At 36.6% G+C, this 20,728-nt stretch overlaps 1 protein-coding gene across 4 annotated transcripts in view; it reads right to left on the bottom strand.

The window, feature by feature from the left end:
• Positions 1-20,728, bottom strand: part of NAV2 (neuron navigator 2) — a 248,909-nt gene that overhangs the window by 114,258 nt on the left and 113,923 nt on the right. For 3 of the 4 annotated variants that reach the window (XM_062575958.1, XM_062575960.1, XM_062575959.1), the window contains 3 exons: positions 7,481-8,579; positions 4,543-4,655; positions 873-981 (listed from right to left, as the gene is read on the bottom strand). In XM_062575958.1, the coding sequence (XP_062431942.1) occupies positions 873-981; positions 4,543-4,655; positions 7,481-8,579 (1,321 nt within the window). The remainder of the gene's footprint in view (positions 1-872; positions 982-4,542; positions 4,656-7,480; positions 8,580-20,728) is intronic. The other variant, XM_062575961.1, reaches the window with a different exon arrangement.

Here is a 20,728-nt window from a genome sequence, read left to right as displayed (position 1 = left end):
TTCATTAAAATATGCAGCACTGCACTACTTGCAGTGTAACATAAGTACATACTGCAAAAAAAGATATCCTGTAATTATAGCAATTAAATCATAATGAGTTGTCACATTAATTGAAATTTCAAAGAAAAATAGATCCAGTGGGAGTTTGTCTCTTCAAGCTTTTGCTCAGTTTTGGATACTAAGCCAAGGCACAAAGAGTTCATCCAATGAACCAGAGTCCATTAGGCACTATGTAGGACCATGACCTCATTAGAGGCCACACATCATATTCTCCCAAGCTTCCTGTTGAGCATTGAAAAGATCTAAGTCACCAAATGTTTAAATGTAGTGACAGCATTTGTTTATTTAGAGTATATTTTAGATATTGCTAGAGATTTCCAAACAGTGCTTTACTAAAAAAAATTACAAACATGGTTAACTTAATAATATTAAAAAAAATTGTTTGTCCAAAGACTGGTCAGGAATTCAAGTTATGCACTTTATTAAGTGGGTCAAGCACAGTTCACCTGCTTGTTTAAACAAAATATTACACACTAGGGACAGGGGCATAATGCAATGAAGTTGTTCAAGAATAAAATGAAGTAACATTTTAAATGGTAACCTACATTCAAACATCACCTAATGCATTTAACAAGCACTGCTTACTCTCCAACTTTATTTCTATATACAATCTGCCACCATCAGTTACTCATCATAAATCTTGATAAACATCGAACTGAGTTCAAAATCTGTGCTTTAAAGCAAAAACAGAAGATTAGTTTCTTCCACTGTCAGTGTTAATCATTTTCAAGGATGCAATCCAGACAGATCCAAGAGATGTAAAATAAGAACAATTATTTCAATGGTCTCATAAACTCAGGCATGCTTATTACCTGTGAGAGACCTGGGTTCCCCGTAAACTGGACATGGTCTCCTCTAAGTTCTGCCGAAGATCAGCAATGTTCTTCACAGTTCGTAATCGCCGAGTTTCTGGATCCTCTCCTAGAGGAAAAATAAACCATTAGAAAGGATAAGCAGGAAACAGCACAGAACTGAGCTGTTATCTCTGCCTGGATTTGCATCAAACACAATTTTCTGACTGTCCATTATTTAATACTCTGAACAGATAATGATGCAGATACCATTCTCCTAGAGCAAGCACCTGCCATTGCCCCAGCCAGACTGGGGAACAGCTCTGTATCGTTAACTTTATTTCACAGGTTTCTTTTGTAGCAGCAGATGTTTCTGTATTGGCATTTCTCCATATGACCCAGTTTAAATCCTGGTTAACTTTCAACCTCATTAGAACAAATACTCTGTCGATACCATCTTTCCCATCTCCTATTGACACAATAAAAATTGAGCCAGCACAGTCAATCTCTCCATCACTAAACTCTCACCAAATCTTCTTTTCCCATTTTAAATAGATCTCTTTCTACAACAATAGCTTTCTAATAAAGTAAATTCTGTTGACTGGGTGCTGCATGCTGAGTGATATTTTAGGTAAAGTAGCAGAAGTTTTTGCTTGTCCACATCACAACACAGGTATCATTACTTGAGTGGTCTATAACAGAAAGTTAGGGATTACTTTTACTTTACTTGGCATCTGTTCTTTAAATAGTCTGTTCCAAAACAAAATTTTCTCCTGTTATTTACCTCCAAAAGAAGAGTCTCTATACTTTAAAAAATGTCCTCCAGGTGCCTCAGCAAAATTTATTTTGTTTACTGGCTCACAGTCATCAATTAGGAAATGCTTTGGTTAATAACTCAGCTGAACTTTAGATAGTCAAACCTTCTCAGTAATTGAAAAGAAGTGACTCCTGATTTTGAGCAGCACCAAGGTATTCTTTGGAAGCTGAATGCTGAAACAGACAACCTCCAAAAAGCCACCACAAACCCTTTCTTAGGCACACGAGGGAATGATTTCATTCTAAAGGTTTTACAACTCATGACTAAAGACAGTACTTATTACACCAAATCTAAAAATTTTCAAAACTGGTATCAGCCTTCTCTGCTCAAGCGATGCATTCTTAAGTTGCAACAATACTGGTAATCCATACAACTGGTAGTTTAAATCAGTCTATATATTACATAAGTCATAAATGTTGAGGAAAACATAAATTAATCTTTAATTTTCTGTTGCCGTTGAACTTCTCACATTCTTTAATCTTCTTATTTCTGAAAGATGCCAGACTGATGGCGCAGAAAAACCAACCCTCCTATATGCAAAGCAGCATTGGCACAGACTTCCTACTAGTGCTCATCAAAGTGATGGAGCCCTGACCACGAAGAACTATCTGGGGAACAGAAGACAGATTTTTATGCGTATACAATTATTGGCCTTACTGAGACAAACACCAATGGCTCAGTTAGTGTCCATGATACCATTTTTTTTTCATATGGGCCTCTGCTCCCTGGGATTTAAACTAACAATACATTTCACTTAGGCTAAACGATCAAATAATTATGACCTGGCTGTATTGGAAATAGCAGCCTGATAAGCTTGATTGCTTTAGCCACTGGGTCCCTGGGACAGAAAACATTTTTCTACACTCATGGATCTACAAATTATTGCAGCAAAGAACATGAAATATTTATATGCCGTTAGCCTAACAAAGGTCAGAGTGCTCTTTCACAGATCATTTCTCTCATAGATTTGAAGGCAAGCACTAGATAAGTTCTTAAAAGAACATACAAGAGACTTAGCTGAGGTAAAACTGAATTTATTTCTATTGAGATCACTCTCAAACCAAAACTGAAATAAAATTTTCATTTAAATAAGATTCAAACATGGATTACAAAGATTTTTAAAGGACAGATACTGAATAATGGTACTAAAATTAATTATTAAATCACTTGGCTCTTCATGAATATGCAGTATCATTAAACTATTCAGTTTCTAATTTTCCCTGCCTGGACACACTCTCTCTCTCTCTCTCTCTCTCTCTCTCTTTTTCTAAAATGTGTGCTTTTAAATTAAAGTCATCAATAACTGCTATGTCCATATAGGGGAAGAAGAAATCTATTACTTATTTCTTCAAATTTATTTGGGTTGAGGAATTGTTATGTTTTGTTTGTTAATTTTCCCCTAAGACTCCTTTATTGACTACTGCTGACTGTGGAGTTTGGCTACACAGAGTTGGTTCTGGCATCTCCACTGTTTGAGGTTGTCATGCTCTCTCGCATTTTGGGATCCCAAGCTTACGTATTCTACTAATTTGTATTTATATAGCATCTGTCTTTAAAGACTAAAGATCTTGCATGATCTATAAACACTCCACAGTTCACAGCCTGAAATACACCTAGGCTAGGCCATGCAATAATGCTTAAGAGGTCATACTGAAAAAGCTTAAGAAGCAGGACACTCTGTGTCTCTTACTATGAACTGGCTCTCATATTTGAGTATGAACTCAAAATTGTGTTCAAGGATTTTAATCCTTGTGCCCTTTATTTGCCTTTTTAATATTTAATCCAGCTATATATAAATCATAGGTGCAGTTATGTGCACTTATGCATTCCTGCAGCCTTTTTCTTCACCAATGACTCTGCCTCTTGGCTTTGCCATCAGTCTATGCATATACAGGTGTAAATGTGGCATTGACAGAATATGTAATGAAATATGAAGTTAATCCAATTGTGAAACTTTTAGCCACATGACTTTCCAGGAGGAATAATCAGTTTCAAAACTCACATTAAACTGGATGATGCCAGGACTAACTAGATGTTATTCTACTGATGGGGTACACTGTAATATAACTTTCCAATATATAATGGTCCAATAAGCATAAATATAGACATTGTTAAGATCAGAATGGAACAAGGAGTAGAGACTTAATTGTGACTTAAAACCACTTTTTATACCTTTAGGAGAATATAGCAGATAAAAACTGCTTTGTTATCATGGGTAAGCTTAAAAATTATTGCTCATTATCAAATATTTCTTATAATAGCAGGAAGTCTAGATAAATATGAAAAGTACTTTGTAATTTAGACTACTTATATCTTAATCACAATTTAGGCTTGTGTATGCTGGACACAGCAAACTGAAGTTGGATTTCAGTGTTCTATTGCTGCAAAACCACTTCTTAAACTGTGAACTAATGAGAGTGAATGCTGAGATTCCTCCAAATCTATAAACTGATCAAAACATCAAGGACATTAATTTAATCCCTTCTCTAACTTCTGAAGTCTTAAAGTTTAAAAAATAAAAAATTAATACCATATGTTTGGGGATAATTAGAACCCTCATAAGATCTTAATTTTAAAAGGTGTTATGTATCTCCCAGAAGACACTACACACCCACAGCTTTAATGATTTCCAGAAATTTGAAGGGCATACAGTTTTGCAGAACTTGGGTCTTCAGTATTCAAAATATTAATAGCCAGTTTCCATTACTGAAGAGCCAAAAGAAATACCATAACTAATAAAAAGCAAAGCCCTCCAAATAAAAACAAATTAGATTCTCCCCAAAGAGGGAGCTCCTGATTTCCAACTTGTTTCAGCCTTTTCGCTTGTTCTTATTTAACCAGATCACAGTTAGAAAGTTATGCTGCCAGACATACCTGAGAGGTCTTCAAGCCCAGGCTGTCCAGTTTTGACGTAAAGCGCGGAATCCATGCTGACCCCTCCTGTGCTGGCCTCAGCTGTTACATTCCCTTCGTTGTCTGTCTGTGATCTAAAAGGCAAAACAAAACAGAGATGTGCAGTCACTCACAATCAAAAGTATCTCAACGAGAGCAACTAGACAACTGTGCCCGCCATCAGCCACTTCGTCTTTTTCTCCAGAATAGACTGGCAGACTGGCTTTACATTATTCATTAGTCCCATGTTGAATTATGTCCTAGAAATGGAAACAAGCACTCAGCTGTAAAAAATAAAAAATTCATAGTCAAATATAGACTTCACAGCTCTTCAGATAGGGCCCTAAGAAGCTTGGATTTCTAGCTAAATTTTAATTCTCCTTAACATTATATGTTGTGTCTAATACTCCGATTCTCTCTAATAAAGTTTGTATTACACAAACACAAAGCAGCTAGTGCATGATGGTGTGCTACACTTCTCCAGATCTTTCTTCTACAACTAGCACCATGACTCATTTTTATTTTAAAATAAATGGATGGATAAAACTAACTTCAGACTCCAATTTGTAGTCTGACATATGGCTCTCATGAAACAAAAGGTTCATTAGAATCTGTTCTCTGATCTAAGATATCTGGACTCATTTCATTTTACTGGTTGCCCTATGTTTTGCTCTTAGAGTAGCACCAACAAGCAGTTGGATGTTTTCCTGTCAAAGGCAGGAGCGCTCTAAAAAAGAGAGGACACAGCAGACAAGTACTTGACTAATCTCAATTTCAGCTGACACTATATGAAAGAGAATATATAAAATTTTTTAACATAAAAAAACAGAAAAGTAAGTCTATGGGCTGCAGAGAAGTTTAGTCTAAAGTAACCTCAATTCATATCAGAAAAAATCTGAGATTGCTGCTGCAACCCATTAACTTTGGCACTTTGCAGTCATTTGCCCTCCCTGCAACTAGTGTTGGAGCCCTAAATGCACGCTGAGGAATCTGCCATAGCTGTGAATAACAAGGTGAGGAGGTAGCTGAGAGGCCTGATCACAGAGAAGCAAAGAAGACAGAACTATTCCCTAGAGTTGCATTTTGCAGAGAAGAAAAAGCATCTGAATAGTAAATTTATAATAATACTATATATTTGTCTTGTGAATCAACATAATTTGAGTTTCATCTTTCTTTCAAAGCCAGCAAGATGATACCAGTTGGCGTTTTTCTTCCACTGCTAAAAAGTGAAGACTTTTTGAGTTCTCAGCTCCTTCCTCTGGCTGCCAATAGGTAGCTGCATAACTGTTGTTTACAGAAGGTCAAATAAATATTGCCTAGAGTTTATCAGTGTATTTGGATTACAGTAAATATATAGTTTGCACCTGCTTTTACACTTCAGATGTTATTTATATTCACACTACTTGAGGTCAACACCAAATAGAGTGCTTTTTACTTTAGCTGTTGAAAGGACATGGTAGTCATATAACAATCCAACATGTCATGAACACATCTTTGCATGTTAGAAGGAATAAACAAAGCACTTGACAATTACTATTTCAGTTATTGATTAAAATAGTACAAACTGCACTGGCAATTTCCAACTCAAAATAAACTTTAAAAAATTATTAGGTGTAGGTCCAACCATCAGCCAAAGATGTGACAATAATGCTGATAAAAATGGACATGAGAACAATAGCTATCCAGAACATGTAACATTAATACAGATTTTTGACAGGTTGGTTCTTCCCAACTGGCACATTTTCATGTCATTCATTGCATACCAGAAGAGTCAGAAGACACAAGGTCACTCTTTCCATTTTGTATTCCTACTCAGGCCTGAGCAATCACTCTGTATCCTCCTGCTTCAGTTTCATTTCATTTACATTCTCTTTTATTTAAAAAATGTACTGTAGTCAACCATCTCTTTTACATTACACCTTCCAACAGATCAAAGGCAAAAAAACACATAGTAAAATTGAAAAATCACAGAAAAAGGCAACAAAGATGACCAAAGGGTAGGAACATTAGCTATACAAGAAGTAACTAAGCAGACTAGAGCATTTTAGCCTTATAAGATACACTCCTTAAGGTAAGGAGGGGTATGATAATGGTCTATAAAATCATAAGAAGCATGAAGATGATGAGGAGAGAACAACTGTTTGCAGTCTCTCTTTATGTAAGAATTAAGGGGTATCAAAGGAAACTAGCAGGTGGCTAAGATAAACAAAAACCTCACAACTTGACTCAGGAATTTCTTGGGCCATTGTCAAGCTTGGTAGTACCTCCTCAGGAAGCCTCGTTATTGTTTTCCCTCTTCTTATACTCTTCGTAGGTATCCTGCACTGCTATGGTCAAAGAGAAGGTGCTGGACTAGATGAAAGTAAGGTATGACTCCAAATCGCTTTTCCTATGCTTACCTCATTCAGGGTAAATGTAAGCACAGAGGAGTAGATATGCTCTTGTTCTGTTTTACTTACAGTTTCTTTCTTTTTTTTAAGATTTTCCATCGCTGCTTATACTGAGGCAGCTTCACCAGTTAGCCACATTTAATAGAATGAGTATGTGTACATCACAATTGGTACTTCTTTAACTTTTAAGCCTATGATGTATAAAATAAACCTAAGCCACGTAGTATGAGAAAAAGGCAAAGACAGTAGTTGATACCAAGTAGGCAGTGTTCTGATGTTGATTGTTAGTAGTGTCAGATACAATTATTCCCCTTCTTACCTACCAGAACTTCTTATACTTCTCAGTCTGGTTGCCTTTAACAACCATTTTTGTGTGAATGTATAAATTGTCCTTTCTCAAAGCAAAAAAACTTTACATGATACGGCATCTACACCGCTTTCTTCCCTCACCCTCCCAAAAGGGCATGACAAATGAATCTTCCTATACAAATATCATGTTCAAAAAAGTGTGTTTGAAGAGTTAAACATACCTGTACATAAATGGAGCTACTGTGGCAGTGTTCGGGTGATTATATTGCTGTTGAGGATGAGGTAGCTGAACACTCACAGTATTGCTTCCTGTAGTTTGTGTCGTAGTTGCTGATCCATTGACAGCTTGGCTGCTGTTGCTACTGTTGAGACCTCCCATTCCTTTTCCTTCTGAAGAGGCTATACTTGAAGAGGAACTGGAATTCCTGCTGTCTAGTTGAGCCTTCTGATGAGAGAGCCCTGAGCCAGGTTTCCCACTGCGGCTTCTCTCACTTTCTTTCACAGAAACTGGGGCACTTGAGGATTTCCCTGTGGTGTTTTTCATTCCTGGTTTTGGTATTCCACTGTGCGAAGGGGCAGAGGCCTCCTTCTTGGCACTATTCAGCTTTCCTCCTTTTGGGATAAAGCTTGCAATCTTTGAAGACTTTTTTGGCATCTCTGTTGTTGCTAGTGCTGTCTGTTCTTCTTTTGGCTCCTCTTTTATGTCCAGCTTTTCAGTGATGGATGTTCTTTTTGCAATGTCTTTGCTTTTATCCTTTTCTTTCTCTTTCTGTTTCTCTTTATCCTTCTCATTACCCTTTGGAGAACTTTTCTTATTAGTCAGTGCCCGGCTAAAAGTTCTTTGTGCAATTCCCTTCAGTGCAATTTTGGGACTGCTGGACATGGATCCTGTATTGTTCACATTCTGATTTGTGGCATCAATTTCTTCGCTTTCCTCAAAGCTCGGAAGTGTCTCTAGCTTTTCACAACTATTCTCCCGAGACCCTGAACACTCAAGCGTTGTCCCTCCTGCTTTGGAGCCACCTTTGCTATTGAAGAGTTTTAATTTTTCAAGCATGGATTTTTGACCATTGGGAGCTGTTTTGACCATTTCTGAAGGTGCCTTTGGAGGCTCTGATACTGGCTGCTTTACAGATAACATGGAAGACGTAGCTGTGTGCTTAGCACTAAGGGATTTACTGCGCCAAGGTTTAATAGCAGAGCTGGGCTGAGGGATGGCTGACGAGTTATTGCAACCAAGAGTACTGCTGCAGCTTTGAACTGAAGATGATACATTTTCATTCATTCCTGTGGGCTGGGAGGCTGTACTGTCTGCAGACTCTGAAAAAGAAAGAAATACAAAATACAGTAGTACCTGGTATTAAAGCTAGTCTGAGATTTCCTTCTGTAATGAAAGATCAGGAACTTCACACTAACAACATTAAAGAGAGACAAGTATCACTACTTTAAACATCAATATTACTTAAACAAAATAAACCTAGTTATTTTTCTCCAACTCAGCAGAACAAACAGCAACAAGATCCCACTATGTAATTTACATTTACTTACTTGCTGTTTCAAAAAAAAAGAAAGAAAAAAAAAAGAATCTTTCTCCAATTCAAACCAAAAATGTTTTTTGCAATGTGTTTCTCTTATTAAGTCCGTAATACTTTCTCATTCGCAAAAACAGCATTATTTTCGGAGGGAAAGCAGGCTTCTCTCTGCTTTGGCAAAACTTTTGCTGTCCAAGTTCAATTCTTAGAAAAACCTCAAACATATAAAAATGCAGAAGTAAGGAAGAAAAATATAACTGAAGTTGTTTCACTTTGGGGAAGGGGACATTCAGATCTTCATATGCACAAAGATAGAAGCAAAATCCATATACAAACATAAAACCAATTATGCCCCTATGCAAGGAACCAAAATGATATATTATCACATAACTTAATTCAGCTGTAAGAGAAACTAGTGGCAGTAAGTGTACACCCTCCTTCTTGGTGAGAGCAAATCTGCTGTTTATTTTGTCCTTTGAACATTATTTGTTCTTCCTAAGAAATTAGTTCAGAGCCTAAAGAGAGCTTGAAAAAATCACACTCACCTACCAGTGGCCACTTCTGCTCTGAAGTTTCTCTTTGCAAAGTTTCCTTTTCGGAGACGTTGCTCTCTCAATTATCACAAATATGTTTTCTGTTAAACTGCTCATGTTTCCAATTAACTTTTGTCATCTACGTCTGTTCGCCTGCCCAGCAGCCTGCTGGGGATTAACGGCTCTTACCTATATTTCCCTGCCCTCTAGCAATAAAGTAAACTGTGTATAAAGCTGCTTTTCTTTAATTTAAAAATCAACAGCAGTTGAGAGCGTACATTTTCAGCAGCATGAGCAGCCCTGTGAATTCAGTCCTGTAAATCATGAACCGCTGCAACCACACAGGGACTGTTTTACTTCACTTTCAGCTGCTCACTGAAGATATGGCTCTGTTAACCTCTCATCTGTGATCCAAACCAGATCTACCAAAGATTTAAAGCACATACATCTTCATGACTTAGCAGAGAATCAGATTTCTAAGAGTATTAGAGATTCTTTAATAATAAACTCACTCATTTTACATGGTTACATACTAAGTAGGATAGCAGGAATTAATGACACTTTTAAAAAATATTACTGAAGCTGGAAGATTTCCAGGACTCTGTTATTAACCAGTAACTATATTGGCTTGTCACACTAGTCCTTTTCCTATGGAAAACTATCCCCATGGAGATGGAAGGAAGCAATTGCCAGTTTACAGGCACATAAAGGAGTTGTACTTCTACATTAGTGCTAGTCTGCTGACTTCAAGGGCATTACGACTCCTGTTTTACTCTAGCACAGAAGGAACGTCCCAAAGAGTAATGCCACCTGGTCTTCTGATTGCTCTGTCCCAGCCTGCTAAACTCAACCACATGCATTAAGGAGGGCTGAAGAAGTGGTGATTTGGGAGTTGCACCAACTCCAGCGAGAAGGAAAGCAAGAATCCCCCATCATGGTGTCCTGCCTGCAGGCAGGAGAAAGGAAGGAAGGTCAGAAGTACTTTAGAAGCTGTTGAAAATGTCATTCCCTCTGCCTGCAAAACCTGTGCACCATTGCTTTGTCCTGCATACTTCTTACAGTACATTGCTGAGTTTTTAATTATTTTTATCTCCAGAAGTCCTTTTACCTATCAAAATTTACTCCTGATTGCAACACTGCCCTGTTGTCTTTTTGTAGACTCTGAACAAATAAGCCTTTGTCTCATTCTGTATTCAGCAAAACACACCTACCAGAGTAATGAAAGCTTCACAAAACTCCCAACAATATGTTATTTATAATTACGTCATTTAGCTTCTCTTGAAAAACAACAAGTAATTGCCCATCTCAGGGTCTGGATCCTTCTAGAGAAACTGAGAAGTCACAGTCCAAATGTATTTTGGTCTTACAATGATAAACACACCCAGACACAAAGTGTACCCACGCCCATAAATCAACAGAGACATCTGTGATTTGTGAACATATCTGGGATGAGTTTAGAGTTGGATCTAGGGATGAAGTGTAACATATTAATCATATGGTATCATAGAATTAAATATATTAATCATATCAACACAAGGAGTAATGAGGAAATGGACTGGTGCAATGTAAGGATGACAGATTGAAATTCACTGGTAAGAAAGCCATTTGCAAAGTAGTGTTTATTGTTCTACATATACATATACAAGGCAGCAATAAATGAAGGAAGAGCTGTTCCAGAGTCAGGTAGTACAACATATGCATCATCTACCTACAACTCAAACACATTTTGGGGTGAGACAGCATTCAGCCCAAGAACGTAGTCAATAGAACATATTTGTGAAAGATTTGCGTACTTTTCAAAAAGCCTCTTAAAACAAAAGTTTAAAACAAGTACAAACAAAGTAAGTTGTATTTGTGTAAAGAAAGCCATTCTGCATTCAGTACATTTCAGAGCTCACTTCAGGAGCCTTGACTTGAGCAGCAACCTGCAGACTAGAGCCCATGCCTCAGAAAAGAGTTACCTGGGTACTCGGTTCTACTCTATAACCTAGTTATGAGGTCTTCCTCTGCCTCAAACACCTGCAGCTCAACTCTGAAAGCAGAAAATGTAGACAGCCCACATCAAAACAGCCTTCATATGAGTATTACAACATTTCTTGAAAGCGAATGAAGGATGTCAGTTCCCTTGGGAAGTGAACTTCATCCTAACAGCATAGGCAAATGCTCTAAATCTTTGGACTTTGGGGAGAAAGGTCTTTTTGGATCAAATGAAACAGCATCTTTTTTTTTCCCAATCCAAAATAATTAAATAATTTCTCAAAATTTCTTTCCAAAAAAAAAAGATGTCATTCTCATGTCAGAGAAATGAGAATAAAGACCACAGTATTATGACTGTAACAAACAGAAAAAATGAACACATGAGAACATTAATATTATTTTCAGGGTTTGTATGCAACATTTTCCAGAAATGATCTTGAAAAAGGTTGGATTCTACATGTCTAATATCAATGAAAAGTATTTAGGAACTCGTAAATATATATATCAAGTGGCTACACTTCAAAAAAGAAAGAAGATATTTGCTTACACAAGTACAGTGGATTTATACTATGGTCAAATACAGTGAAAGTGGTAATGCAAAGTCCTCGAGTCTTTGTTACTTTGTAACATACAAAGTTAATGCAAGAAGAGGTTGACATTAAAACTCTCTCATGAAAAATGGCTTCAACTTCAGTAAACTTCAATCTTTTAAGATTCTCTTTTCTTTCTCACAAACAAGTCTTCTGGCTCTTTTACTCCTAAGATCAATGTCTACCCTTGGTAAATGAAATGAGTTCTGTTGCCAGAACGTAGATTCAAATACTAGGTTTCCTAATGAAGCAGTAACACCAATATGTGTATAATACATCAGCATGCAAAGGAGAAAGTTGTATTCAGCATAGCATAGGCCCTCCTTTCATGAAAACGAGAGCAGGTTTCATGCATTCTATTAATACGCTTATTATTTCCCATGTGTTCCTTTGTGAGGGAGATATTTTCTTTCTTCAGCAACCTGCATTAACTAAAACTGACTATAAAAGAAATGTTTTCAAAACCAGCTACAGTCTACAATAAATAATGATCTCTTTCCTCTTTTCAAAGTCAAATGTTGGCCTGGAATCTATTTTGTTCCTAGTGTTCCTGTTAAAAAGATGTTGGTGGTCTAGTTCCAATGCCAATACGCACTGTAGCATGGGTAAATCTGATTTCAGCTGCTCCTATAAAGTCTTAACTGCATCTGCGAACACAGCCATTTGTGAGGGAAAAAGAGTCTAAAAGCTTATGATTTAAATCTTCCACTGAAGTCTTTGAGAGCTTACATTATAAGAAGGTCTGGAGAAAATATATGCAATTTCCCATCATTTGTCAAGTTAAGTCTAAGCAAGTATACTCTGATTTGCTATAAATGAAAACTTTCAAAAACAATCATTATAAGCATGAAAGGCAGCATGAAGACAAAGGATGTTTTCACAGTTACTTCTTAGAAAGGTCAAGAACTTAACAGTATTCTTATTCATTTTAAAATGAATAAGCTGTCATTTTTTATTTCACAACTATGGGAAAAATAAAAAGTTCTCATGAAAAGATACATCTTTAGTCCAGCTCACAGATTAGATAGCTCTAATTTAAAAGCAAATCCATAATCAAATTCTAATTTAGGAAGTAAAAGCAGATCTGCTCTATGACATTACAGTGTCAGAACTGTAGAAACCACTGTGCCAGCTTCATCATTTCCCATGCAGAGAATAATTGGTGAGTCTTGACCCTTTCCATCCACCCACCAGAAGACTCTCCTTCAAAGTACTATGAATAAGCAGTCCTACAAAGAAAAGCTTTTTAGCTGAGCTATATCTTCGCCACTGGTGATTTATCATGCTTAGCAACCCCCTGAAGTATGGAAACGTCTGTATTTCTGCCAGGAGCCCACTAAAAAAAAAAAAAAAAAAAAAAAACCACAGATTTTTTCCATTATCAAAAACAAGAGCAGGTTGAGCAGAGCATTCCTAACAAGAACAAAGGGCACATAGCCCTTTATCAAAATAAGCAAAACTTTTCTGACTCATGGAAGTTTCTATTTCAGTTGTAACACTACTGACGTTAGAGAGCTACAGGTGTGCTGAATAGACTGGCTGACTTTACTGGGTCAGGGATATGGGCAGAGCCACGGTCTTCACTGGCAGGATGCCTGAACCCTTGTATTGTTTTCTCTGCTCTGGGCCACAACAAAAAGTGACAAAAAGCATTTTCATAAAAGCAGAATTCACCAGACAGGCAAATTCTATGTAATCTAAGAGAAGACTGGATAGGAAATATTTTGCTTTGCTGAGGACAAAAACTTCACCACACTGGGTGCAATTGGTTCTTTTAACCTCTATCCACTGGCTTTGCTTCTGAAGGTGATTCAATTTACTTTAAAATGGGACAAAAATTACCTTTACTGCTTGACATATTAAGTTTTATTTCTTTTCATCTTAACTACTTCTTTGACCCCTCATGACACAACCTTTATTTGTAACTTCAGCAGCAGTTCTATGTACTCAGTACTTCTGAAAACCAGTACCAAAGTCTGTGGAAATGTCAGTCACTAAACTTTCACATTTCTGTAAAGCCTCTGCTGTTCACACAGAGCTTCAGCATGTGAAACAACAGTTCCGTTGTTCATGCACCAAGACTCAGCATTTTTGCTGAGCTGAAGGGATGCAAACCGGGAGCACAGGCAATCCTTTTCTCCTATTGTCTTCACATAACTGAGTAAGACACTTGAATTCAAAGTTGTTTTTGTTTAGTTACTGTAAAATTCAAAATGCTGTCCACATGACTGCCTAAGAACAAGGTTGGAGGGACCTCTATCGACCACATACCAGTTGCACAATTATAAAATAATGAAATCAAGTTAACTGTGCCATTCAAAATAAGCAACGCTTTCAATTAAATCATTCTCGTTTGTTCATTAATTTTTTTCCTCTTTATTTGTACAAACATCTGCCCCAGGCTTTCTTATAACAGAGTTACTGAAAAGCATTAATGACCTCCAGGCAAGGAGCTATTAAGGAGCTGTTAGGGAGCTGTTATGTTTAAATACATAATACATGCATATTATGTATTTAAACAGATGAGTCAAATCAAATACCTGTCTGTAGAACTACTACTAATACCAATACAAAAATATATAAATTGGTAGAACTACCAATACTTAATACCAATAAACAAAAATACACACATATCTATTAAATTAGAATATCAAAAACAGTTGACAGACACATATCACTTTATACACACCAGGATCTTTTTCATCTCATCTCTCTGGTCAATGAAACTGCTTTGTGCTCCCTAATCTAGCTGTGTTACCAAAGTTCTGATAATAGGAATGGAAAAAAGAGAATTAGTAACTTCCCCTTCCCTTCATGGAACAGTCACAGTGGAACAGTGTTAGCCTGGACATTATTTATTTGCTTTTTAGCATTTATCAGCTCACTGGGCAAAGCTACAGCCTGCTTTGAAGAAAAGAATGATAGCAAATTCTAAGCAAGACTTGAAGAAAGAAAGCTCTACTCAGTCCATTAAATTTGCTGGTGGGAAATCTGCTGCAGCAGATTTTTCAAATCGGGAGAGCATGCAGGTAACAGTCTACTGTTTGTTACAGTAACGAAGGATTGGGCCGTGGCTCTAGACTTACTCTCTTCGGAGGTGCTAGTAATTCTATAGCGCCAGTCCCAAATCCTTAAGTACATTTGATCATGGACACAGAAAAGACAAAAGGCTTAGTAAAGAAGCCACAGATAGAAGGGACCAGAGAGGCTGAAACAGAGAGAGGAGGTTTCTACTCACGTGGTAAAATCATACTGGCACTTACAGGAGAAATCTGGGACATAGTACTGTTTTTGTTTTCTTTCCTATGATTTAATACGAACTTTAGTTTCCATGCTTGTTCCTCTGGCACAATTTACCCAGCAATAAATTTACAAGAAATTGTAAATATTTATTTTAAAAGGAGAAATCTAGGAACTGTAAAGGCCGTGAAATGCTGGGCCAGTTCTACAGCTGGTAAAAACTAGTATAGTTCCACCATTTTCAATGGAGCTATGCAGGTGTACACTGGATGAGAAGCTGACTTCAAGGTTACATCTCACCTTTAAGCTCAGGGCGTTTATCTTCACGAATTGCACAGTTAAGAACACAACATTTACTAACTTTCTTAGTCTTTTTCAAAGACCTTTTAAAAATACAATTTTGTTGTGTTTTAAACATTCCTAAAGTTTATATCAACTATGGCTAAGTTTTGTGATATTATACAGCTCCATTTCAGTTGCAATTAAACCTTTAGCCACTCTTTGTTTAGGTAAGAGGACATACTTTGCAATGCCAAATTCACCCAGTTAAACTGTTGTAGGATTAAACATGGATATGATTTACTGTATACTTGTATCTTGCCCTATAAATGTGCTGTATGGCTTCTTTTACTCTAGAAGTCTGTCATACGGGCAAACACCCAATATAAATATGCTGTTAAAGATCAACTCAGATGAGCCACTTTTTTCAAAACTGTATTCGATTTGAAATGTGAAAGGCTGCAATACCCCAGGATATACTTTCCAATTGCCTGAAGACAAGTATTTCATTTGACACTAATGACTCTCTTGAGGTTCACCTTATGACACAAGTCAGTGACCTTTTGTTTGGGGAATACAGAGGGCATTAATACTTTGGTAAATTGAACAAATAATGATAGTTAATAAGCTTAACTTCCTTAAAAGCTACTAAAAGTTCTAAACAGAGAGAGGAAAAATTAAATACATGGATATAAAAGGTCAAATAATCAGCTATGCAGCAATACAGCAAAAAAGAATTACAGTAGATCACAACTGCACGTATATACAATACGACACTACGGAAAAACAAGTGTCATTCAGGAACATATTATGAGTATCTTATGTAAGACACAGAATGTAACTATTCCAATCTAGGCAGTGTCAGGGTAAGACCTCAGGTGGAGTACTGCGTCCAGCTGCAGCACTCCAGTAACAGAGGCTGACAGACTAGAACAAGGCCAGAAGAGATCACCTAGACATACAAGAGATTTAGCACAAATAAATTACGAGAAGAACATTGAAATAGTAGAGTATGTTTAGTCTAGAAAATAGAAGACTAAGGGAAGACACTGTAGGTCTTCAAATATGTAAGGACTGTTATAAACAGGACAGAGATCAATTTTTCTCCAAGTTCCTCCACAGCAGGAAGAACAACAATGTGCTTAAATTTAACATAATTCTATTAATATAACATATGCTGCAAAGCTGTCATAATTTTAAACACTGTTCTTAAAATAGAAGGGTTATCTGCACCACAAAGTTTTGATCTGAATTTGTGTAATGATACTGGAACTAGTTTTAGACTAAGTGTTATGCCGTTATCCTGGCCCACTGTTGTCTTTGCAGAGATCTGGATCGCCATCACCCATTTAAAAGGGTTTACATGAACCAAACCTTCAGCTTCAATGTAGGCAGCCCCATGGAGAAAGTCAATCACTAGCGTCATTAAGGGATCATCCCTAACTCATGAAGAGAAATCTTGGATGCTTCACCTATACAACTGTAATCATAATCTGCAAGAATCAAACAATTAACTGAAAACCTACAGTTACCACATTTCCCCAAACACTAGAAAATCTGTTTCTAAAATTAAAGGCACAAACTATACTCAAGAAATGAACATTGTAGCATCCATTATGAATTTGTTTACACGGAAGCTAAACATAAATATATGAGCTCAGGCTTGTAGATCTTGGAACTCAAGACCTACTCAGGCAAACGTGAGGTTTGCAATGTACGTTTTTCCTTGCAAATAACACAAAGAAATAAAAAATAGGTGATTTCCAGCTCTCCTCTGTGCCTGACCTAACCAGATCTTGAAGTGATGAGTAAGAGGGGGAAGAGCAAGGACTTGTGGATGAAGCAATGCTGATGAAATTACTGTCTCTGCTTTTCTCCACCTTTTCATGTCCTGACCAATGAAGGCAATTAATGGTATTACAGTTGCTGCAAATGAAAAATTATGCACACAATCAATTCTCTTTCCTTTGTGGGGAAAAAGAGCACTCTTAAGAACCTTTGATTCAGAGTGGCAACCAACACAAAACTTATTCAGAGTTTCTGCTGGGATACTTTGGGAGCAAAATGCCCTGTAGTGAGAGCAGTACCCAAGCATTTTATTCCCAAATGAGTAATCAGAGGATCTGACAATTCATCTTTGTGTAAATCCCAATGGTGACATAAACCAAAACAAATTTGATAATGTAATTATAAAGGACCAGAAATATCTTTCATGGATTTCCATTAAATTATAAAAGAGAGGACTTATGATCACTGTACAGTATTCAAGAATAAAAAAAAAATTACACTAAACTTCTGATAAATGCTGTCAATGGAAGGTATGTTTAGAAAACAGGATAGGATTATTCTAGCACCTGCTTTTTGGTAGTGCACACAGCAGAACTATCAAAAATGTCAACTATTCTGCATCTGTTCATCTGAGATTTGGATTTGTCAAGAAAAACTACATAAAAAAGTCTATCATCAGAGTGATTTATAGAGAAAATCATCAGACAGAAATCACTTTGAAAGCAAATAGGATAAGAATTCCAAAAGACATTTTCTCAAAAAGGAAAAGGGTAACCCTTCTTCCTCTTTTCTCCTGAAAAACATTTATTATTTAAACAAACATCATTTTTCATTAAATACTCCATGTGGTCTCAGATTTTTAGAATTAGTCCATTAAAAATGCTACTAAAAACATTATTTTCAATATAAAATCATATAAATTCAATACAAAATCTATAAAATATAAAAATAAACACTGTCGTTTAAATTAAAGCCTGTACTTCATTATACTTAAGCACATACCTCATTATTAACTACCCTCAAATAGTCAGCACTTCTTGACTGTCAGCATGCATAAGCACAGACAAAGCACTCTAAGCACTAAACAGAATGTGCTTCACTTCACACCTGACCTACATGAAACACCTCTGCACTTCTAAAATTGAAAGACTGAAATTTGTGCCATTACTATATTCTCATTTTGTTGAGCAAATCATACTTATTTCACAGTAAAAATAGGAAAAGGTAGATAACTTACTAAATTAGTTTCAAAATTTATGTACTTATCTCTCTTTTTAAAAAAATTTCCACTTTTTCAGTCCTTCTGCTCTTAGTGACTTTTGCACAGTCATATAGAGTCAACACATCCAAAGTAAACATTAGATTCCTCAAATTCTACAAAGAAAAAGAAAACTAAAAAGAAAATTGAAAACAAGTTATATATAGAACAGGAAAGAAAGTCACTGTTCCACAAAGTCAAACTATGGGATTTTTTTCCTAACTCTCTACAGATGATTTTCAGTCATGAAGGAAGTTACAATTGTCACCTCCCCCTCCCCCCAGAAAAGGAAAAAACAACAACCAAACTTTAACTTACTGCTCTCTGTTGCAAACACCAGCTGTTTCATTCTATAAAATCACATTTCAGGTTTCTGACATCCATACACTGTTGGACGCATAACCTTTCCATCTCAAAACTTCCACTTAATTTTGTCTCTGGTGAACTGTTAATCTTTCTGCTAGTCCTGGTTAAAAAGACTTCCTCCCTCAACCTCTCCCACCAGCCTTGCAGAGCTGGGCTCAATGCTCGTGCATTTGGCACAGTTAAAATCGATTTCAGAGATGATCTGGCAGTTTGCACAAAAAAGGGTCAGTGCCTTTTCAAGATCAATCAAAGTATATCAGAGTTCTCAGTTGGAAATCACAGTAACATACTGCAAATAAAGGGCATTGGTTGAGACACCAAGCCAAATTTGACAATTCTGTCTTATTTAGCAACATGTGCACTTGCCACCATATGTTGGCGTGACTGACTTCACGGAGAGTGTTGTGAAGACAGTGAATCCTAACAGCTGCAAATTAGTTTTGTGGACATTCTCTTCTATAATATATCGCATACTTGAATACTTCAAGACTATTCAGTCCCTAGCTAGTAAAAGATACGATTCAAAATGCTAGGACTCATTATAATGACTGCTGTTAATACCTTGTATTAGCCACCAACATTACAGTGAGCTTTTCAACAGATCAGGCGGGTATCACAGGAGCTTGTTAGAGTGCTTTAAAGAGAGACCACACTGTGCTCTCTGACAAGCTTCCCTCTGTTACTTCAAGATAGTTTCCAAACTAATCAACAGCAGACCCTGATGAACTTCTAAAACTGAAGTTGCTCAGTACAGTGCTGATAATAGAACTTTCCTCAATGCTTAAAAACCAGCAAGCTGAAAGCACAGGCTGTACAGTATGCAACCTGAAAGATCAAATCTAGAGGTCCTACTTTCATTTTAACTCTTCCTATTCAGCCAAACAATGATCGCTAAAATTAACAAAACTACTGAGTACAATTGCTAGATTATATGTAGATTAATATATCAACAGTGGAATGTTTTTTTTTTTCTTCTACCGTTGAATGAAAACTTCATAATAAAGTTATGGTCTCTAACCAGGCATCACGTTGATAAGAATTGGGGATAATACAACTAGTTAATTTAAATTCTTTTTTTCTGGAGGAAGATAGTGATTTGAAATTAGTTCATAGCACACCAGGTAAGTCATTAATATGTCCAATACTGAAATGTTCAGTTGGCATCTTGAGCTTCACCAGACAGAAGGATTTAGTGGTTGCTTGGTTTGCTTTGAAGCAAACTGTAACAAAGTAATCAAACATTTCATTCTCATCAGTATTATGTGATTGTCTCAACCACTAAATCCTGGAAGGACTCATTTTTCCTTTGCCCAGGAAATGGGACAGAGGCAGAGGAGAAGGTGCTGAGAATGGAAATAGGCTGACCATGTTTCTTCCAAGTGTAACAGATCAAATTTTCAGTCATCCAGGTAGCCATGGGTAAAAAAACTTTAAATTCCTAAAAGCCATCTCTATCAGGCTTTACAAGTCTCAGTGCTCACTTGATTTTTTTAATTGTTATACTATTATTTGGCACAGGGGGGATAGTCTGCTTTTTGTCTCTATTTATTATTGTTATTTTATTGAGAGTGGAAAAACTGCATGAGTAAAACATAAGGGGCTCCAGTGAGAAAGATTTTGCAATCTCAGAAGGCAAAACAACTAATCATCCTGCACTTCATATAGGAGCCAAACATAGTCATTTAGAATATGAAATATTTCATCTGATTTTATGTGTAGCTACAGAAGAGGGTTTTTGTCCTCCATTTTCACATATTTAAATGAGATAATTTTAATTCGGGAACACTGCTTGGATCATCTGAGTTGACCTTCACCATAATGTAGTTCAAAGAATTTCACTCAATAATTTCTGAGTCAAACCTGTAATCTCTGTCTTAACATCAGCTCTGTGCAGACATCAAATTTT

Source organism: Rhea pennata, chromosome 5, assembly GCF_028389875.1.
Source record: "Rhea pennata isolate bPtePen1 chromosome 5, bPtePen1.pri, whole genome shotgun sequence".
Taxonomy (NCBI): Eukaryota; Metazoa; Chordata; class Aves; order Rheiformes; family Rheidae; genus Rhea; species Rhea pennata.
The sequence above is the reverse complement of the archived record's forward strand: the minus strand, read 5'-3'. Positions and strand labels throughout refer to the sequence as shown.